The following is a 23,738-nucleotide window of genomic DNA, read 5'->3' on the forward strand; positions in this document are numbered from 1 at the left end:
TTCACGGAGCAGATTGCTGTCAGGTCCATCAAGCAATCAAGCTCAGTCTCCCTGTAATCAAAGGAACATAAGTACTTTCTGATTAGTCCACAGAGTCCAAACACTGCCACAGTCACAAAATATTACAGGCTTGTAACATAAAGGACTCAAAGCTATGCATTCTAAGGTGCCAAGTGGGGGAAAATGAACCCAAAAGCATGTGATGTCAGAGGAATCGCCAACGCCTTCAATTCCTGCAATAGGAGGAAATTTGAACTCTGAGATTCTTGGGAGGCTGAACGTACCCCATGCTGCAGAGAAATGCAAAACCCACTCCACGTCCTTGTCAGTCTGACCCCAAAACTGGTGATTGCTTAACTGCTTGACAAGCAAGATAAACCAGTCTAAAAATCCTAAAAATCCATAAACTATTCCCCCAGGAAAAAAATATCCCAATTATGGCTGTGGCCAATCTCCGATGTATTACAGGATAGTGGGAGAAGTGAAGAAGCTTGGACATTGTAAGTAAGAAACTCCTTCATAACTCCTAAAGGCAGCCTGGAATGTATAGTATATAAAGAAGGCACAATGAACATGCCTCCATTTAACCCTCTCCATGAAGGTTAGTAAGGAAAGGGAAGATCCCTCAGCGTGTGGTGCTGGAATTCTAACCCTTTAAAGCACTGGGGAGATGCTCCAGTGCTAATTGAAGCTATCCGAAGGGTACTTTCACTGTCTCATGAGACTGAGCTTTAAATGGGAAGATGAAGTAGGTTTGGATAAATATTTATACTGTGCACTAGCATATGGTGTTGTTGAAGCAGATGCAATTCAGTCTTAGAATTCTTATCTTATACCAACATGTTACTGGTTGTAGAAAAGCATAAATTACATGAGTTGCCATCTGTTTTCAATTACAGCATGAAAACACCGAGGCAGGTTGGTATTTTCCTTTAGCTGTGTTATCGGCTCGCTGCTGAATTTGATAATTACATTAGAGTGAATTCAGAAGAAATGTATTTGGTAATGTGAACACTCAAAAAAAGTTGCTGACAAACTGCTTTCATAGCTTGTCCATAAATAGAGAAGCAGCAGAGCTAAATGCGCATAGCACTGCGTGCAATGAATGCCACTACTGTAGGGCTTGCATATAGATGTATATATAAGTTCCAAACACATCTCCATGAGTGCCTCATTTTCTGATAGTATTTAATTATAACTGATAACATAAGGGTCCATTCTCCCCCAAAGAAATGTGGAAGCTGTATTCAAGCACCTATGACTTCAGAGAAATCTAATTTTAAGAAATCAGATTTGATATTTTACCGTAAAATCAACTCTGCGTTTGCAAAACCAAAGAAAATTCAAACAAGTTGTAGCTCCGTCTTTCCCTTTATGCAGCTGTAACCAGAACCTCAGATTTTATGTGCTACTATTCATCCCAGAGATTGGAGGGAGTGAGCTGAGGAGAGCAGCCATTAGCCTTGAACGTCTTCTAAGTCATACTCAAAAAGAGTGGTTCTCACATTAGGACATGTTAAGAGCACAGTAAAAACATAACGGTCAACAGTGTCAATGCTTTTATTTTTCTTTCATTTGATCTCTAGTAGAAATCTTTCTAAATGACTCAAAAAAATTAGCAAAGCAGCTGTGTTACTCAGTAGCATGATGATTCAACGGTAGTTGGAAGAGATCAAATATTTGTGAATGTGAAAATACTCAACTCTGCCATCGACACACACACACAAAAAAAGGATTATTGGTTGGTTGTCCTTGACAACTGCTTAACAGCATGGATAGCAGTCACCATACTTTCCTGATTGATGCATGAACCTCTGCCTGCGCGTTCCTACTCTGTGCCTGCCTTCTCTTTTTGGTCTGTGGTCGTCCTTTGCTCAAGGAGTTTGCTGGTGAGCTGTGGTGATGCCTCTGTAACTGTCCCAAAGTTTCCATTTCCAGTAGATGTGTTTAATTAACCTCAATGAGTACTTCCCAAATTTTTTAGAGTGAGGCCTGTTACCACTTTTCAATAGGTTGGACCTACCCTAAAACTGTGTTACTCTAACTATACTGGGGTTATTGCCACCAAAATTATCATAGTAACAGTTCTACGAGTACTGGGCAGCAAACTGCATTACATCCATCTCCTCTTGTCTGAGCATTTTGTGAATTCAGCCCTCTCACCAAACTAGGGGCTTCTCTTACTGAAGCAAAATGTCATTTTGGGAGCTGCATTCTGTGTCGCTGCCAGAATTTTGTCTGGTTGCCAAAAGGAGATGAGGTTTGGCAAATCTCTCCTGTGCTTTCAATTCAGAATACTACAAGTGCAACAACAGAGTCCTTACGGCCTTGATCATCCTTTGCATTAGCACCGTGTCTTTAGGTTGATTGAAATCATTAAATGTTTTCTCAGCAGTCCCCCTTTCCCCTTGTCGTTGGGAATTCCAGTGTGGCATTGGATGAGCTGCTAATCAGTCTCTCTTGTGCCCCTTCGCCGCACCAGCTCCTCAGTCTGTTTTATTCCTCTTCCATGGTGGAAGCGCTATCATTGTTGGGCCTCTCTGAGTGGCAGGACACTGTCTTAGAGACAGTGGACCACTGGGCTGCTCATTGAACTTGCCCCATGGTGGCCACATGGGAGACACAATTTTGATTTGGATTCTCTTCTTTACCCTGCCACAAACCCTCTGTGCAACTACGTTGACCATTTTCCTAAGAAAATGCATGGATATTCTTGTAAAGTACTGTGGGTGGATGGAAAATGCCAACAAATCTGACATATTGAAACCAGTACAAGTGAAAAGCCTCCAGGTTTGCAAAAGTTTCCTCGTGTCTCCTGGGGCTGTGGTTCACAGCGTACGGTCTAGGTTTCCCAGTCTCAGAGCAACACGTAGATCCAAATTTACAGACTGGATCTACCAGTGCAGCAATGTTACATGGGCGCAGGCTCCGCTGAGTTTCAAACTGCAGTTTGCACAACTGTCCTCTTTTCTAAGCCATCCTCCTCCCCGCCCCCACCCCCCTTGAGAGTGTTTGTATTAACTCCAAATACTTTCTTTGTGACATACCGCCCTGCCATCCCTACCCAGGTTGGTGCTGTTCTGGGGGCAGAGACTTTCTCTTTCCAATGCTACCATATTCCCATCTCCGCTAATCTTTACCAAAACTCTTCTCTGTTTTGCTCTGTTTTCCACTAATAAATCATTAGACTCCAAGTATGACATTCTGGTTCTTTTAAAGCCATGATAAAGCTCCTGGTGTCTTCAGACATGTCAGAATTTCATCCTACATTCCTACTTTTTTCGGTGGATCTCCATTTTTCTGCTTGTTTCCTTGATTTGCCTTGCCTCTTTCCACACAGAGTTGTTTAAAGATCAGTTTGTTTCGAAGACATCTCTTCCGAGGCCCCAGTTGGATGGTTAAGTGAACTCCACCCTCATGCAGATGTCTCCACCAAGTAGATGGGGTGCGGGACTGCACTTGTGTCAATGGACTTCAGTTCTTCTGAGTCAGTGGGCTTAAAATCACCTAAAACAAATCAGCCAGCTTTATATTGGACAAGAGACTCGGTGCTTCCTGTGTATATCAGGGACTGTTATATCATAAAGAAATCAAAACTCCACATCTGAAGGGTCACCCCCTTGAAGTATAGAAAATACGGGACAGATCCCCTCCCACGCAGACGGGCAGGGCAGCACTCAAACATCACTCCAGCAGGATGTAAACCGTGAGCTACACACGCAAAAGAAAACAGAGAAAAATTCTTTTTCTGATTTTCAGTCCTGTTTTTGAACAACAGGACCTGTGTTAGTCACTATGGAGAAAGGAATTAAGGCAGTGGGAATTCCTACATAAAATATAAAAGGACTTGGTTTAGCTTTTTGAGTATAAATTTCACCTTTAACAGCGAATTTCCTTTTTTCCCCTAAACTCACAGGACACAGGTTTAGCAAGGTTTTACTTGCTTATCCCAGGCCTCAATTTTGGCCTGCAGAACAGTATTAGATTTCCAATAACTCTGTGTGATTTTTTTCTAAAGACTCTTTTAGCAGAGAGAGAGTTTTACTGGGCAATAAAATGACTTTTTTTTTCTTTTTTTACAACAACTGAAACCTTATGCAAATACAGAAAGTTTCATAATACCTCAGAGCTCTTTCTTCTGCATTCGCAGCAGTGTGGTTGACATTAGAATTGAACTTGTTTCTAGGCCGGTCACCTAAAATGCTGTCGTGCAGCAAGTGACCTGCTGTACTTGTGTCTGTACATTGGCTCCTTCTCATCAATAGCAAATACAATTTAGAAAAAAAAAATTGTCTGCAGGTTTGTAATTGAAGGTCAGTGGATTTTTTAAATTTAGTCCCATTATTTTAGTAAAAAGTAGGTTTAAAAATTCAAGTAAGTGGAGTTGTATGGCAGGATAACCCAGATATCGGAACACCCTGCATTTATGAAAGTGCTTTCTTGATTGTTTCTGAAGTCTTACAGCTGTAGCTATTCAGAGAGAGAGAAAGCAGTCTTGGTTTCAGCTGCACTGTAAAACAGGGCTGTGCTTGTGTTTTGATACAGCTTAAACCGAGATTTAGTGCCAGCCAGAACAGCTGGGATCTTACCCTTGCTCAAGCTTTCTTGGGCTATTGCAGGTCACTCTTAGGTAGCCCAGGCTCTCTGAAGAGAGGATCGTCAGCTGAAAAATTTAGCCCATGGCTGGATTGCAGCAGAATGGCTGAAACTTTAAAAAGAATATCCTAAGTGTCTATTAAAAAGACATAAAATTAGAGGCCGGTAGAGCAAAATACTGGCATTTTGAACTGCTTTTGCTCTCAGTTGAGGATGAAAAGCATTTTGTATGATTAGGCTTAGTTGCTTGAAGCCTGGAAGGGTTCCTCAGATGCTGCTGGGTTTACAGCATCGTGGCTGCGGCAGCTCCCTGCCCCGAGCGCTTCGGGGATGCGGCTGCTCCCCGGCCGCCTGCTTTGCAGACCCTTCCCCGCGCTTCTCCCTGGCTTGTCTTCTTGCTGCTGCTCGAGACACAAGCTGGGTCCCTTTCATGATATAAGCCAATGATTCGGGAAACACGTTGCGTTAAAGCCAAGGCTCTGTTCAGCTGGTCAAACACATGGAAAAACAATTGCACTTTTGTCTGTGCAAACAGAGAGCAGCTGTTTGTCTGAAACAGCGCAGACCGTCCCTGCTCATTACAGCCTTGATACCGCGGGGTGCTGAGGGTGCCCTGCGTAGGTCTGGCTGCCCTCGTAACTCCCGTGTCTGGGCTGGTTTAGGGACTGTTTTTCACTAATATGGGCCCTAAATGAACTACGTTTCATTAGTTTAGCTTAATCATATTTGAACTTGTAAGTAAACTGATATATAGTTTTTAAGTTCTTTACTCATTATGTGTGGTTTTTTTTTAGCAACTCTAGTTTAGGTGTAGATATACCAGAAAAAAAAAAAAAAAACCAAAAACAAAACCAAAATACTAAAAGGTCAACCCAAGCATAAAAAGACACTATTTCTAAGCTAAGATGGCACCTTCTTCTGCTACTGCTGCAGTAGTTCACCCAGAGCCACCTTTAGCCATTCAAGTTATTTAACATTTTTCAGAGTTGTTCTGTGGTAGGTATCAAATTGCAGTATACAATAAAAATGCTTATAAAGTTAAGCATGCACTCACTGGTTTGCTTTTGTGATGTGGCCCAGTCCAGCTCGGCTTTACCTGTGGGTATTTCCCGCTAGAACTCAGATTCAGTCAGTCATTTTACACACCAATTCCCAATTAGGGCCATGAGAAGCAGTGACCTATATTTCCCTCCTCCCTATTCATGGAAGGTTTGCATTTCAGAGTATTAAGTCCTTACTATTATTACCCCCCAGGTATCTACAGATAGCTTTAATTGACCTCCGTGAGTAATTCCTGTTCGCTGTGTCGGCGTTTGTCTGATCGCTCAGTCAGCCCGTTGGGGAAACTCTGCCGCCGCAGAGCCAGCACTTGTGTGCCAACCGAAAGCTGCCCACCCCAAAACAAGAGTTGTTCTCATGGGCTGTTAGGTCAGCTCTTTTTCCCCTCTAATTTGTCCACCCTATTTGTGGAGTTTGCGCAGCAATGGTTTCATTCTATTCCCAGTGAAAAAAAAAAAAAAAAAGACTTGAATTCCCATTGATTCCCATCAGTGGGGGAGGAGTGAGACGCGATCTGAACCAATGGTGAGACCCTTTCAGAATCTATGACTTAATTTTATATTATGTGAACTATTGTATTATGTCATAATATATATTATTTTATTAGATGTATTTATTATTTTTACATTATGTAGGTTTTATAATATGTTGTTTAATTTCTGATTTTTTTTTTTTTAATTAGAGGCCTATGAGTTTGGAATACTATAAAAAAGTCAGCTCCTTTTTTAAAATAAAAAAGAAGTATGTAATGAATGTCTGTAATGAACCTACGTAATGAAGCCTTGCTCAGGCAAACCGTCCATACCAGACCAGAGCCACAGATCAAGATGGAGAGCCAGAGTTATACGCTTATGTCTGTAATTCTGTAAGTGGAGTTGGTTTTCTCTGCTGTGCCTTGTACCATGCTCTGCTGGTACCCAGTTTCTAGCCCGCCGGTGGGACAGTGGGCCAGCTTAACTCTGGTGTAAAGATTGAACAAGAAACGCGTCCCACTAGAGAGAGAATCCTGTGTTTATGCAAGACCTGGATACTTGCCGACTCCCACACCACCCACTCTACAGCCAATTACACATTTGCTAGAGATATTTACAGAGCTGAACACACAGCTGCAATTTATTCTGTTTCATCCAGTAACCTCAGTTATGTTGAAAAGAACATTGCATGATTTTTTAACCTTCCGATGACATGCAGTAGGTTTGGAATTGTTAGGTTCCAGCTTTGATTTACTAATCCTAGCAAGATTGCAGGAATTCTTAAAAAACAAACAAACAAACAAATAAAAGATAAAAATCTAAATGGAAACATAACTTTTAGGACCTGTGATTTTCATCTTTTTCCTCATTCCAGCGCGACAATGTAAAGCTCAGCAGAGTGGGACCAAATACTTCAGTGCTGCCTGTGTTTGCTTTGATTTAGAAGGTTAGTCTTGCGTCTTAGGCTCCTCCGTGGCAGCACGTTCAGCGTCTCTGTGGCCTGGGCTCTTTGCTGAGCACGGGGATTCCTCTGCTCTATGACTATGGGTTACCTATTAACACAGAGGAGCCCCTGCATCAGCATAAATGCAGGTTGTCTGTGTAAGGGTGTAAAAGACAAAGTTGAGCCCTGCACCCTCTCTCCTCCACTGTTGTTCTTCTGCCTCAGATTTCTCCACGCTTGTTCCTTTTACCCTAATATCTGTCTTGCCATTGATTTCACTGGGACTTTTAGTTATCTGAAAACTTAAGCTGCAGTTTACTGGTCTGAGTATAATCTACTGCCAGAAAGGCTGGTCCTATCTTCACCTCCTTTTCATCTCCCTCTCTCCCTTTGCCTCCAACCAGATACGTATCTATTGCCTCCTTCCTCCAACCGTGTCGGGCACATCAGGGAACTTATTTTGCCTGGAGACAAGTCCTTTCATTTATTTATTTTTGCTGGCACAAGATTAAAAGGGAGTGGTGCCTGGCTTTGGCGCGTTGCTCCCCAGAGCCAGCACAAAGGGACCTCAGGGGAGTGCAGGCACCAAGTCCTGCTACCAACCCTCCTCCCCTTCAGAAGAGGTTTGATAGCAGGATGGCAATTCAGGCCAAGGGCATCTGAAAGTGTTGTGGTGTCCCAGATCAGGTTACTGCTTCAGCGTTTAATAAACAAACCTTTTTTCCCTGTGTTTCTTTTCAAAGTAAGATACGTAAGCTCTTTAATTCCTAAGGAGAGGGAAACCTCGTCCTCTGGTGTTGTCACTAAGTGGTTTGTGTACAAACCCATGGCGTGGTGTATGAGGTAGAAGGCGATGATGTGGTAATTAGCTCAGAAGATTTCTTCAAGTGATGTAACAACCAGCAGGGGAAACCTGGATTGTTACTCGCTTGTAAATACTCCCTTTTAAACATTAACTGCAATAAAAAGTAGAAATGGTGCTGATTTTTGTCCATTTGTGACAAAATAACAGCCTTAGATGGGAGTGCTGACTTTCGCTCCTCTCTGAAGTCCTTCATGTTTCATATTTAAATTAGATTTAAAAAATGATGCCATGATTTCGATCTGCTTGCTTGAGAGCGCAGCGGTGCTCGGGAGGCGGGAATGGCAGCAGCGGTTCCCAGCATCCCCAGAGGAGCAAGGGGAATGCGGGGGAGGGAAAATCACATTGGAAGCATAACTCTTCCTTTAAAATGTTGGAAGCGTGCAAGCGTGCATGTCCTCTTCCTCCTCTCTGAAGGCTGAAAGCTGTGTTTCAGATGTTACATTCTTGCAGCACCTAAGCCTTCTCCAAATTTTGCTGAAATCTGTCAGCAAGGCAAGAAAAGCCAAAGTGGATATATCGCCTCTTTAAACAAGCAATGGTAAAGAAGGTATTTCCTTTCTTTGCTTTGCTTTTTCCTTCTCAGTTTCAGCAGGTCAGTAACCTTCACAGGTGAGAGCTGTGGCCATACCACAGGAGTCAACCAGTAAGTGTTCTACCTTAGAACTGGCCCAGAGTTTTAAAAAATATCTATGAAGTGTGGAGAGCTTGATTTGTTGGGTATTCTCCTGAAGACATCTCCAGATCACTGACAATTGCAAAATGTTAATCCTTCAGCCCCACTTTGGGTGGGTGCCTGTAAGGAAGGGTTCTTACTGACAGCACGGCCTGATATTTAATAGAAATCAGGATCTCGCAGGTCTCCTGCAGATTACACATAGAAAATAGACGACTTTGCTAACCAGACGTGAAGAACCTTGCCTCTGGAAGAGCACAGTGAGTTTCAGAATACCATAATGAAACAATTATAAGCTTGAGCTACTCAAACTGGCCAGCTGATCCTTGTCCCTGCAGGATTAGTAGGACATGAAAAACACATTTATTTATAATTACTGAGAGGGTATCTCTATAACAGAAAAGTAAGCAGGCTGTAATGGATTTAATTTTCATTTTCATTTAGCAAGAAGAAAAGCAAAAGCACTAACATCGGACTATTCTTTTCTTTTTGAAATAGTTATATTGTCGATTCTGCTATCAATTTTATTCTGTAAAATTGTCAAAATATACTTTTCTTTAGACAGCTCTGAAAGAAGTTATACTTAGAAGCTTTTATTTTAGTTCTAGGAAAACTACTGAAGAACTTTCCAGGGTTGAAAATAACTCCTACATTTGCTTGAATTCATCATTTCTATTTGATGCTAGTAAGATTTTTTTAAAAAGACCAAAAAGAAACCAATACATTTTTCCATGTATTTTGGGAACGGCTTGTCTTAAAGTAAAAATTATCTCTGTGACTTTGGCGTCGCACCAGAAGAGAAGAAGAAATAATAGTCAAGGGACTGTGTCCTAAACTATCGGATAACTATATGTAAATCAGTGTGCATGCAAATTATGAACGGAGCGAAGGGTTAAATCCAGTCTGTCTCACGGTGGACAACTGAGCCAGCCCTGATTCACACACAGCTTTCCCAGCAACTGCATGTTTCTGTGCAATGTCCTAATAACTTTTGAAGAACTTCGGTTTCAAAGGGATCTGCTTTGGAGCAGGACGTGGCCCTGGTTTGAGCTGCCAGCTGCTAGAAATCTGTTTCAGATCTGCACAGAGTCCAGGGGTGAAATCCTGTCTGCTCCAGAGCGAGAGATTAATGCAGGGCTGGATTTCACTCTCTCTCTCTCCAGCATTTTTTAAGATTTTCCTTCATGCAGTTGCCACATGTACAGTAATATTCACACCTTCAATGGAAATGAATTGTTGGCAACGTTTTCAGCATCTCTTTATGCTGTTAACAGCCAATGCCAGAGCAGCTATCAGTGTCAAAGAGCCCGTGGAAAACTTGTCGTTTGGTTGACCTTGCTGGTGGTGGAGGAGAAAATTCAAGTGTGCTGGTAGAGACTTTGTGCTTTGCAGTCTTAGACCCTGAGTGGTCCCATTACTGCCCAGATAATTGGATAAAATACTGCTGAAAACCAGTATTTTTGCCACTATCTTTAATGTGTCATTGCATAATCTAGGTTTGTATCCAAGAATTTCAAGCCTACATTGTATTTGGTAACACTGATTTCTTTGGTACCTATTTGATCTGTATTTGTGTTTATGCTCTTTCTTCAAGAGAAGTTAGCAAAAACCCAAAAAGCAGAGTGGATTCCAGATACTGATCCTGATGCTGAAATGTAAATGGCCAGTGATGAACGGTTTGACTCACTGCATCTGTAAAATTAAATGCTTTTTTTAGGGCTGTCCCAAAGAACTTTTCAATCTTCACTTAATCCAAAATCTGTGTGGAAATTTCCAGCTTTTCATGATCTGTGAATCTTCTTCTGAGAAGTGAGCCTAGTAACAGAAAGGAAAATTGTTCAGGTTTGGGTTTTTTTAAATATTAAATTGAAAAACGTCCAGCAAGTGAGGCCTGGGTGCACAAGGACAGGTGACTAAAGCCTATAGTGCAAACAGTGTCTGAATATCCAAGGATGTAGGCTAACGGCCTATCCTCAAATAATATTCCTGTCGCATTCATAAATATTAAGGTCATCCTGATGCAGAACGCTAAGTAAGAATTAGTCACAGGTATGCGATGTTTTTCTTCAATAACTGGTAGTTGCGCAATTCCACGCCCACGCCGGCAGCCGGTCTCTGACATCCCTCGGGAGCATCCCACAGTCATCCTCACCGCAGCCCTTCATCGGCGCTGGCTCCACCTCCACGGGCGATTCTCCCGGCAGGAAAATCAGGGGGTGGGGATGGACATCTCCAGGGCAGCTTGGCAAGACAAAGGAGGGGCCGGCAGCCAAAGCTTGTCGTGGAGGGAAGAGCAATAACCAGTGAGGGGGAGGAAGGGTTGTACAGCTCCAAGTACAGCACAATCCTGATTTTGGCCATGAAATGTTATGGCAACTAATGATAATTCCTCTTCTTGCCATCTTCAGTTTGATGATAAATGGCATGAGAAATCTTTGCAAACTTCTTTAAGCGATAGGTTCCCAGACCCTTTCTGTTCAAACATAAGCCCAAAGTTGAAGTTTTCCTTTTCCTGGGAACACCTGGATTTGGTTAAACCGTCTGTACGTGCCAGTGAAAACCTGCAGAAAGACAGAGGTGCTTTTTCTGCTGTCCCTACTTCTGTGAGGTGCCCTATGCCAAGGTGGCAAATTGAAATACTTAACCATAAATGTTCATTACTGTAACATTTAAATATTCAAAATTAATTCAGGGGGCCTTTTCATTTCAGCGTTACTTTATTTAACTGTTTTGGTTTCTGTGGTTTTTAGATCACCACATCCTGACCAACAAAATGGTCGGAATTTATTCTGGGCTTTGTCATTTCTTGAAGTCTGAGGGATAAAAATGGATGCTTATCTCCTGTCAAGCCCCTTGGAGAGCTATGAGGAAATGAGCAATAAAAGGCTCTTTGAGGCTCTTTTAACTCTAGTTTATTATCTATTATAGTTACTGATGTGTGGAAACCAACAGAGAAATTTTACATGTTTATAGTTACAAAGCCCTTAAGAGCTGTAGCTATGAGCTGAGCACTTAGAGCTTTTTGAAATGTGTTTTTATAAATGTAACATTAAATCATCGCGATTTTGTAAACCATTCTCCTTAAGAAAATTCCTGAGATAATAATATGTGGGTTGATACACTCAATCAGGGCTGGTTTGTGGGTACTCGCTTCCTCTCGCTCATTTTGTAACTCCACCAAGAGAGCAATGCCCAACGAGGGATTTTTTGGGGCAGGATTGATGATGGCCAAAATGCCCGAAGCAGCGCTGCCGCATTGCATTTCCCTTGCTGGATGCAGCGCAGGATGGAAAACCGGGGTGGGCAGAAGAAAACTGGGTGAAAAAAGGCACTCGGCCTACCAAAGGGCTCAGGTGCAAACGTCTCTCCCCTCGTCAGGACTGGAGGATGCAGGAAATGGCTCCACATTTCTTTATCCCTGAGGGAGCTGGATCTGGAATTTGCAGATACTCAGCCCTGGGGGGCACTGGCCAATTAATGGCCATGGAGAGAGCTTTCTGCCCCCGGCGTGACTGGCTCTTTATTATCATCTCCTGCTCCTCATGGGTCTTTTTGTACAATTTGAGGACAGAAGTACGCCCTTCTGTGCCTTGTCCTCCTCTCCACATTTCTCTTCTCATCTGGCTTGGGTGGACTGTGTGCATCTAATCCTATCCACTGGAAATGGTGAAACTAATAAGCCTTTTGGATCCAGTGCAAAGGACAGCACGAAGGGGGCTGTTCTCAGCCCGTACGCATTGTTGATTAATAATACTGCCCGGGGCATACATTAAAACAAACACACTGAGAACGCAGACGTGTCAACTCTTGTCTTTTGCGTAAGAAATTCACTCTTTGGCATCCAGATTGCTGTTCACTATTGTGGTGCCTGTGTCATCCACATTCACACCATTGCAGCCCTGGTGTGAGTGGTTGGTCTGGAAAGTCTGTTCCTCTGCCAGGGATGTTCCCCGGAGACCCCCGAATGCCCCTGACATGATCCAGCATGCCGATTTATCCATCACACGCTTACATGCCTGTCCTGGCCAAACACGAGTCCCATGCATCGGGATTCCAGTAACTCGAGAAGTCTGAGAATATGCAGCAGTAAAACAAACGTCAGCCATTCAACTTCCAAAAATTGCATTAAGCCAGAAGAGACAATGTTATTTCTGCAGGTCTGTTTTAAATCAACCCAAATATTATTCTGGAGCCAGAGCTATAATTCAGTAAAACTTGATACAACCTTGGAAAGCCATAGAAAGCATCAGGAAATCTTGCTGGAAGTTGAGACCTATAGGTACTGCAATAATCTGCATTTTAAACTAAATAGGCATGCCTCTGAAATACTAATTGAGGCACACGGCAGAGGATGATGGGTTACCTTTTCAGCCAATATCCTTAAAATTCAGAAGGTTTTGTCTGCGTGCAAAACCGGAACCATTTTCCCAATGCTACTTGCAGCTGAAATATAGCATATGAACTTACAGGAAAGATACATCCATACTGCCATGGAAGTTGGCTAAGTGGTATTGCTAATTGCCATACTTTGATGATCATTTAGGCTGCCAGTAAGGCTGACTTTCAGGATCTTCAGCTCTGCAGAGGAGTTCTGAGGGTAAGGGCTAAGGTCTGCCCTCCCTTCAGGGACTGCTGCCGCTGCTCGTCCTGTGCAGAGGCTCTAAGGAGCAGAGATTAAAATCATCGGTGGCTTTTTTGATGAAATGTTACAGTTTTGGATTGGCTTTGCTTCCTCTATAATTTTCCTTAAATGGAACATCGATAGCTACATTCTGTACATTTTGCACAAATACGAATTGAGTTTCAGCACATGTTTTACTCGAGAGGGAAGGTAACTGCCGCACAGAAGTTAAATGACTTGGCTTGCGAGAAAATCTGTTTTAGAGCTAGCATTGGAAGACACCCGAGCTGCTTCCTACCTCTCCTGCGTACATTTCTCTGTTGTGTTTCTGCCTAAATAGGAAAGGTAAAAATATAAAATAAAGCATGAAAATTCCTAGTGTCACTCACTTGATAGCTTCTTTCTTACAGACTCAAGATGACTTATGAGTAACATAACCTTCTAGTGAATGTATTGTTTTCACTGAAACATCAGGATGATATTATTGTTGCTTTAGGCTCCATATTCTTATCATTAAAAACACAGATCTAGACACTACACATTTTTGGCCTTTTTACCAAATAGTATAATATTATGATTAGATACAAAGAAGGCTTAATGTTTTTGAGGAATCAGTAATTTCATCTTTCTTTTCCTCCTCGGTTTTTTACGTTTATGTGACTTTTTCTCTGATTAACTCTTTTAAGATATTCAGTGGTGTTGGTCAGAATATTTCTATCAAGTGTTTCTGGACAGAAAACAGCCTCTGATGATACAAGACTTTCAATGTTTGAATTTGTGATGGCTTTTAAAAACAACATACTAGCATATTTGAAATGAATTTATGAGCCATACTTGCTGAAGAAAACCAAAGCCTGCTCACATAAAAATTAAAAAGAACTAAATCTGTGTAGGAATATCTCCTGAAAATGGCAGTGACATTTTAATCCGTCCTAGCATTGACTTAATCTTCCACGATATTATTTCCTAGAATTTGTATCCTTTGGATTCATGTTGTACCGGTGGAAGTTTTAGCACTGGATCTAGTGAAGTTATCATCCAGACTTTGCCCTAAGCCTGGAAAAATGATCCATATTTTTACTGTGACTACCAAGAGCTGTCTCAAATGGTTTCTATGAAAGTGTTTAAGACAACCTAAGGATAACAGGCTCTTTGCAAAGGCCAAAGAGCTGTCTTGTCCCATATTATTTGAAAAGCACCACTGGTATCAGAAAATATCATTGTTATAAGAAAAAAATCAGTTATGAGAAAAATGATTGATGTAGAACCTCAAAATTCCACAGATTTGAAAGTTGCAGTGATATTTCAAAAAATTTTACAGAAAAATTAACTTTGCAGATTTAGTCTAAGAAATGTGTTTTTCCTGAGTTCTGAATGAGATGGTGTGAAGAGTTCTGGAGGTTTTGCATGCCCAAGAGTTGATAGTACATCTGTGTAAATAAGCTTACAAAAAAAGTCTAATACGTAACTTTTTTTGCTGCTCACTTTTCTCCTCAGGTTTGCCAGTTTGTTGTATCTGTCAACGGCCTCAACGTTCTCCACGTTGATTACAGGACAGTGAGCAACCTCATCCTGACTGGCCCTCGAACAATTGTGATGGAAGTGATGGAAGAAATAGAGTCCTGAGAAGGAAAAAAACCCTCTTACTGGATATTTTTGTGAGAGAAATAGCAACAAGCATGGAGCAGCATGACACATGGAAGCAGAACATTGCTGTGTCTAAATAGATGATTTTGCTTTTAGGGGAGGGGGGCTCTCTTTCATTTAACAATAATAGCACGGTGATTATGCTAAGAAGTGAACAATAGATACCAGCATATTTTCACTAAGGACTTTTCTTTGCCTGACGGAGACAAGGCTAAGGTCTTTAGGTTGTCTGTCCAGTCACGTCTGCATGGGTCAGAATGGTTTTCCACCTAAGAGGCCGTGCAGATTTCCTCACAGTCCACCACTGGATCAAAGCACTTCAGGAGATGAAAGAACCAAACACTGTGGGTGTCACAGGTGGTTTGCATGCCATATGTACGTTGGTAAACATCAGCTTTGTCGCAGGAGCACGTGCTGTCACGGTTGCTCTCTCCTTGGGCCGAAGGACAGCTGACTAAATGCTGGCTTGATTGCAATCGAATACAAATGAACTGCAAATGCATGAAAAAAAGGTGTCCATTCTCTGTAGAGGATACTATGGTATGAATGTTTGGGACTGAAAGAATACACGGATTAGTCTAGAAAGACAAATCATGCAAATGGAAAAGCGTGTGGTACTTATACAAAATCTGCCTTTGAAAATCAGGCTTTTTATTTAGATGCCTACACACTGGTTTAGGTGCTCAAGTATAAAATGCTGATTTGGGTTTTTTTTCCTTATCTGTAAAGGAAAGGTGCCTCAGCCTTGCTGTTCATCACTTGGGAGAAATTTTGGACACCTTTATTCCAAGAAGAAGAATAATATTTGGCAGGTTGAAGTGGGAAATTCACAGTGTTAGCACTAGCAATGATACATCCAGACGCTCCAGACAAGAAAGTACACTTCAAATTGAAGCGATGTACTTGAATGTACATTAAGCTTGTTAGCACTTTCCGATCATCAAATGTTTTGCCAACTACAGACTTGCCACATGAGTTGCATTTGACACTATTACTAATAAAACATTGTATTTAACTGACTCTTACTCTTTTTCCAACAGTAGGATTTCTTCGTTGATGAATCAATGAAACAAATCTTCTTAAAAATGTATATCCAAATTTCATATTCTGCAGAGTTAGGTGACTCCTCAGCTTGATGGTAATTGGATTTCATGGGTTTTATTTGATCTTTGAACTGAATACATACGTCCTTGTCCACAAAAGTATAAATATATATTGCAAACTTTCTCTGCTGTCTAAATTTTACAACTAAAGCTTGACTTTCTATATGAGCATACCACAAATCCTTCAGTTTTGGGGTGGGGAAAGTATTTTTTCCTCAAATAATTTTTGAAATATGTTTTGTATTAAAAATTGTTCTCACTAAAAACATTGCTCTTGCAGTATGTTTTTCACTCACTCAAGCACTTTTACGTCAGAGATACAGCAGGTCTTCAAAATCACATATGCCTGAAGCTTTGTAGGTAGAAGTCCATGTGCTCTCTGTTTCCGATACGGAATATCCATGGTTGATTTTACACCATGAAAACTTCTCGTATGCCACTAGTATGCAGCAGTGCAGGAAGGTATAAAACTGCAGCTGCTAACTTGATACTAACCAGGCAAAAAAAGTGTTTGGAAGATTCTTCCAAAGTGTCATTTAGCATGACAGTTGTTTATCCTTATTGTACCCCCCAAAATTTGTGTACACGTATATAACCCATAGCAGATTATATTCTAGAGTTCATCTAAAATAAATACTTCGGCACGTAATATTATAGGAGATTGTAACAACTGTCGATAGTATCCACTAAGAATGGTTGGAAAAAATCCTGTTGTCCCAAAAATGTGCCAGTATGCTAAATGTTTTTGATTTTGTGAATCCAGGAATGCTTCCCCAAATACTTCTGTTTTCTTTTCTTTTTTTGCTTGGGTTGTTTTGGTGGCTTGGTTAGTATATATTTTGTACCCCATTAAAATATAAATTCTACATGTTAGGCTAGGTTAAATATTAAAATGTGAAGAATTTTCTTAGCAAAATGCTAATGATTCTCTCTAATGCCATCATGGATTCTTCCATCTTACATCTCTTGCCTTAGTTAATATTCTGCTACAAGTTCCCCGTAGCTTACAGATAATTAAGAAACTGGGTCAGAATTTAGCTTAATAATGCATCACAGAGTGCACTTTAGACTTGAGCAAAAAGAGTGGGAATGGGGGCAGGGAGAAATCTGTGCGTATTATTATGTTACAGATTGGAGATGGCATTTTCATTTGCAAGTTACATTAGTCTCTATCACAATTTGAGCACCATTACTTGCCTGCTGTTTAATGGGGATTTCCATATTGTGTTCTCAACTTGATTGGCAATCCGGAATTTAATTAATTCTTTCCCTCTTCAATGCGACAAAGGTATTCAAATTATCCCTGCAGTGAAGTTTTGTAGTTTGGAAAAAAAGGATGCAACGTTAACAATTAAGCTATGAAATGCATTACTTCCAATTAAATTGCAGTTTGGCTGCACATAGTGATACATACCCTCCGAGACAGCCCGCAGGAGGCAGTGTCAAACTCTCATGCGCTTCAGAGGGCACGGAATTTTGAATATAATAGAGCACCTTGCTTCCTGCAAAGTACCAGGGGAAACGTGAGATTACTCACAGAAGTAAGGCATTTCAAGAGATGCATGAATATCACAGTGTGGACTGAAGCAAGAAACCAGAAAGGGTAAAAAAACCCCCTGGCATCAGCAATAATAACTTAATTAAAAACACAGGTATATTTGTAAGACTCCCTTATGTGATCACATTTTTGGTTACTACAGATCTTGTGAGATCCTCTAATAAATCTTTATGCCTTAATAACACAGATTAGTGCCACTCCTCTGCACATGTACATTTGCAAGTCATTTATGGAACACCTTTAAGCAATATAATAGTTAATTAAATTCAAGTAGCAGTTAAGCTAATTGGAGCATTAATTCAGTGCAATATTTCTCTTATTTTTCTTCTGTTGTATTTCCTACAAAATGCGTAATTTTGATTATCAAGATCAAACACCATATGTATACTATTCTCTTGGTATTTTCTTTCTTTCCTCGTTATATCCTCACTAATAACTCCAGAGTGGTAGGGATGTGTCAAACACTGTCCCACGGCTACTGGTCTGATGGTCAGCAAGTCCCCCTTAGCGTGGTCCAGACCTCTGAGAAAACTGGATGAATGTAGTTCAGAGAATAATGTGAGATCAGAATTTGGGGACAGGGGTGCAGGCTTTGTTGTGCCACTTGGCCTTAGGACCAGAAAATGGTCCCTGTACCAGTGTGATGTATGAACGTAGACAAAGCCAAAGAGTAGTCTGAGGATTAGGAAGAAAAAGAACGAGTGACTGACCTCTTTCTTCATCTGCACTGACAGCTACGATGCATGGAGGTTTCCTTTTCCTTGTGGATGGAGACAGAATGATCGGTTTATGGGGTAATGCTCTAATAATTTCAGATAACACTGAGAATTAAATACTAACTTTTAATGTTAATTTTGCTAAATAAGAATTATTTTAGAGACAGGAAAAACTGAGACAATATGGTTTGCAAAAATGTTTGCCTAATGCAAGACAGACTGAGAAATCAATTGCTGCAATTATGACCATTTTCTTCACAGTGTATAATTAGAACTAGACCACTTGTATAAGTGAAAAAGCATGTGCATGTCACATGCATAAGTAACGCTAGACCACACCACTCTTCAAACAAAGTGAGAGAACTTCTAACCTCTTACAATAAAACCGCCATTAAAGGTTTCCATAAACCACACTTTTTAAATTTGTCTTTATCTGGCGAGTGATGTGGCTTATGTTTTTCACTTATATGTGCTGCTTATAAAAACAGAAATAGTAACTGCTAATGATAAATTCCTTTTCTATACACACAGTGAAGATAAAAATATCACTGATGTTCCAGAGAAGCTGAGTGATTTTAAACCATTAGATTGCTCTACAAACTTGTACATAAATAAATATTTACACATCCATTTTTAAACTGAGCCATTAACGCAAGAGATAATCTAAGAATGTCACAGAATGTCACAGGACTCAATGATACAGTGAATTTATACTATAAAGACGGTGTTTCACATATAGGTAGCCTTTACGCTTTCAATTCCTCAGCTAAATTCAGAAATACTCAGATGGGAATAACTCTAACTGTCAAACTGAATGTCCGCTAGGAAAATGGCTGCTGTTTTGCAGTTAGGTATCCATTCTCGTATTGTCCATGGGAGCTGTGAATTTCCAGTACTGTTGAAACTCAAGTTGCATAAACACACAGTTAAAATTAAAAGCTTATCTTCGAGAGCACGCGTTTGAAGCTGGCACTGTACACGAGGTAGCACAAATCATTGCATTGCCTCTTCTATAAAAATGCTGCCATACAGACATAGCTTCCCATCCTGTAGCTCTCACTGAACTTAGAGTATGACAGTTGCCTACTGGCTTTTCTATGGCCTTGTCAAATAATAATCATCATTTCTTTTCAGAATTTGCAGGTGATTAGAGCCATAGGAAATTATCTTATTTTTACGTGCGACTTCTTGCTTCTGTTCCTAAGGCAATTCTACCCACAGGCCTCTACAAAACGGTCTCTAGATTATTGTACGTGGGCAGCTAGTGGTATGGAGGCCACTTCAAAGGGGTATCTACATCGTGCCTGGGCAGCTGAACACCTTCTCTACTGGGAAATGCTCCCACTGCTCCAGCTGCTGCTGCTGCTGCTGCTGCTGCTACCTGCACCCACGCAGGCCAAGCTGGGGAACACGGTGTAAAGGACAGCCCATGCCCACCAGACGGTTTTGCCTGTAACAGAGATTTATGGACATATTTCATTTTCTTTCCTATTCTTCTACTTCTTTTGCCACCTAGTTAACAGTGGTCCTACTTTCTGCTTCCAGCTCAAAAATTGGTTCTTGAAGGTCTTGGTGACCCTGCTTTCTTTGTAATTTTTGCTAGTTTCTTTTTGAGGGTCTCTGTATCATGATCATCATCATCACTAGCTTTTCATAAATTAGCAATGCTTGTTTATCAAGCCTGAGATTTCAGGAAAATGGGTGAACTGGCTGCTGCTTTATTGTCAAATGATAACTAATATACAAGCAAAGCCTTGAAGTAAGAGAACAAAATAAGGCAAAGTTACTATACTTATAGAATCATAGAATCATCTAGGTTGGAAGGGACCTTTCAGATCATCAAGTCCAATCATAAGCCTAACGCTGCCAAAACCACCACTAAACCATGTCCCTCAGCACCACGTCTACCTGTCTTTTAAATACCTCCAGGGATGGAGATTCCACCACTTCCCTGGGTAGCATGTTCCAAGGCTTGACAACCCTTTCAGTGAAGAAATTTTTCCTAATATCCAATTTAAACCTCCCCTGGCCCAACTTGTTACTTGGGAGAAGAGACGGACCCCCACCTGGCTGCACCCTCCTTTCAGGTAGTTGTAGAGAGCGATAAGGTCTCCCCTCAGCCTCCTTTTCTCCAGGCTAAACAACCCCAGCTCCCTCAGACACTCCTCATAAGACTTGTGCTCTAGACCCCTCAATAGCTTCGTTGCCCTTCTCTGGACCCGCTCCAGCACCTCAATGTCTTTCTTGTAGTGAGGGGCCCAGAACTGGACACAGTACTCCAGGTGTGGCCTCATCAGTGCTGAGTACAGGAGGATGATCACTTCCCTCGTCCTGCTGGCCACACTATTCCTGATACAAGCCAGGATGCTGTTGGCCGTCTCGGCCACCTGGACACACTGCTGCCTCATATTCAGCTGGCAGTCGACCAACACCCCCAGGTCCTTTTCTGCTGGGCAGCTTTCCAGCCACTCTTCCCACAGCCCCTCTGCTCCCTCTCTCCATTCTGCCCCGGCTGCAGCGCAGCCTCCTAACCAGAGCTGGGCTTAGAACCACTGCAAACTGTAAACAACTGGAGAATGGAACCATCAGGATTTATGCTTTCTTCCTCAGGTTTTAGAGTATCTTGTATTAAACAGAAAAAAAAGAAATTTCTCCCTCTATTCTATTTTTTTTTTCCAATCAGGAAGTGCTCCTTTTCCCCCCTTATGTTTCCAGTGGAACTTGTGATGAACAGAAATCATACTTTTCTGTTTGTAACCAAGCATAATTCAGGGAATACTAGTTCTTACTGCACTTCTCAGGCAAACCTCCACTGACCCTCCCTGGGAGAATTTTACTCGAGTAAAACCTGTAATATGATGACTATTACTAGATTGTAGCTGGAAAATACATAGTATGTACAAACCATTAGTTTTTGCAAACAAAAAAAATAATTCAAGCTAGCTTGTTTTAAAATTCTTGTTGATAGTTTTAAATTAGAAGCAAAACGAGTGTTGAAGCCAGAAGGGCACCCATCAGGCAGGTGCTGTGATAGGGTGTCGTATGGAAAGGTTTTTGTCCAGTTACATTTCTTAACAGCATCACAGAGCAGAAAAATGTCATAATTTTATGACTAAACTAACAATTCACATTCCTAACCTTGTCTTCTCAATAAGAACAAAGTTATAATTAATACCTTTGCATTTAAGAACATCCAAGCATAAACTGCAGTAGATAAGAACATAGTAGAGATAACGTTTTTTGTGAAATATTTGTTTCAAATGTAACAAGCTACCTGAAGAAAACATTTCCTTTAAAGAAACAATTTTCATTCACATTGTAAAGTAATTAAAACTTTTTTCATATCTGCAATTTCTAAAATCTTTATAAAATATTTATATATGTGTGCAAACACTTCGTGTATCGACTAAAAAGAAATACACGTGCAGACAAGCAGCCTTGACTGAACAACTGCTTTGTCAATGGAGTCCAGCAGTGGGGCTAAACTGAGCTCTTCACGTTTATTAGCAAAAGTTTAATTAAGCGTGATGTTGAGCAAACCCTGGGAAATACTAAGTGATTGCACTCAGAAGAAGTGCTTAGTAGTTTGCAGGATCAGGAAGCCATTTAATTTCTGCTCTAACAGCCTTGCTTTAAGTGCAAAGTATTTCTAGAAACAAGATAAGATTTTCTGAAAATTCATTTAAATATTGCAGCTGGAACCCGCTAGGTTTTACGGGTTAACTTGGAAAGGAAGAAACATGAAAGTATTTAAGATCTTAATGTTACGTTTTCCTGTTGCCTGTTTTGTTTTATAAGTGTTGTCAGCCCAGCTGCTTTTTGAAGATAACTTGCTGCACCCTTTTGTTTGTTACTGCAGTTTGAGATGTGTGTGTGCTTTGTTTGTTTTGCCAGAATCAACAAGATCCTGTTGAATATTAAAAAAATTCAATATTTCATTTTCCATGACACTCCAGCAGGCAAACTGTCTATTACAAAATATACTTAAAAGAAGCATTTACAAAAGGGTGCTGAGTTATCCTATTAAATGTTTGATTTTCATGATAAAATATGTATTACACTTTTTAAATTTTGTTTCATTACCCACTATACATGTATCTGCATGATTGTATTATTGTTCATTCTCCTAAGATTATTTTCCGAGGGTTATTGATTCACCTTCCTGATAACTGCATCAGTATTCCATTCCAGAGATCATTTAAATATAAAGCTTCTTGACCTCATCTCCTACGTGGTTACAGTAAAATATCCTCTCTTCTGGTTCTGTTGGAAATTGTATTTGGAAGATGAAGGCACAGAAAACGCTTACCTTAAATCTTGCTGATTACCATTTCTTTTGCAAAGCACAGACAACGCTGTCTTAATGTGCAGATCTTCAGGAAGCCACGTAATACTGGAATGAAAATTTTATAATTAGGGTCAAATTGTCCACATTTTAAAGGCTCTTTGAAGATACCCTTTTCCAGTAGTTACCGTGATTAACTCCTAACAATGGGCTTGTAATTGCAAAGATGACCTTTGGCACATGGGCTAATGCAGTGCTTTTTTATCTGCAGATAATCTGAAAAAGCATCGCAGCAGGGTGATGGCATCTCCTTCTACTTATCTAATTGGAATCTGAACTCAGAAACCAGGGGCTTGGCTCTGTTGCATACACGTCAATGTTGAGTCAAAGATGCTTTAGGGTATTTGAAACATTCTTATGGGACAGAGAGGACCTATGGGGAAGCCCATGCCCCTCGAAATCACATCTAGAGACTAAGTCCCAGAGGAGGTCTTAAATACCGTAGGATACTTCAAATGGCACTAGACATCTATGTGTGAACAGCTGAATGACATCCTTAATAACCACCACTTAGTATCAGCTAATTCAACTGTCTTGCTCCTGGTTATTTTATTGGAGTTACCCAGCTGTATATTCAATTAGGGCTGTTGATGGGAAAGAACTTCCTGGTTTTCCAGCCAATTCTCCGAGAAGTCATTGCACAATTGTATGATGCAGAACTGACCGCGATGATGTGCTATTATTAAATGTCCCAAGAAATGTGGGACATTTCCTCTTATGCTTTTCCTTTCCTCTTATGCTTTTTGTCAAGTTGCGAAGTGGCCTCTCACCCAAGGATATCTTGGTTTCTGAATTGTCTATCACCAGTCAAAGGGACCAGAGACAGTTGAGCTGTAAGCTGTACATATAAATGATTGTACATAATTACTCTATGCCTGTTTCAGCAGACTCTTCCTGCTTTTGGGGTGTCACTGTTTTCAAGTTGTCCTGAAAAGTACTAATTTCACCCAAGGAGTCACAGCAAGGCAGCAACCTGCTTCCGTTAGGGAAATGAGATCATAAGAAGGAGCAGCAGCTACTGCTGCCACAGCAGATGGGAACAGAGGCAGCAGGAGCTGAGTATTTCAACTTAAACCTCAGGTTTATTCCACTGCTTGCAATATGGCAGGTATTGTAGCTCTTAGGTGTATTTATATATC

At 40.9% G+C, this 23,738-nt stretch overlaps 1 protein-coding gene across 2 annotated transcripts in view; it reads left to right on the forward strand.

Moving 5' to 3' along the window:
• The window catches only part of DEPTOR (DEP domain containing MTOR interacting protein), a 78,930-nt gene extending 61,163 nt beyond the window's left edge, over positions 1-17,767 (forward strand). For both annotated transcript variants that reach the window (XM_074577736.1, XM_074577737.1), the window contains one exon: positions 14,728-17,767. In XM_074577736.1, the coding sequence (XP_074433837.1) occupies positions 14,728-14,856 (129 nt within the window). In that variant the 3' untranslated portion in view covers positions 14,857-17,767. The remainder of the gene's footprint in view (positions 1-14,727) is intronic.
• Positions 17,768-23,738: the final 5,971 nt, after the last annotated feature.

This window comes from Larus michahellis, chromosome 2 (genome assembly GCF_964199755.1).
Source record: "Larus michahellis chromosome 2, bLarMic1.1, whole genome shotgun sequence".
Classification (NCBI taxonomy): Eukaryota; Metazoa; Chordata; class Aves; order Charadriiformes; family Laridae; genus Larus; species Larus michahellis.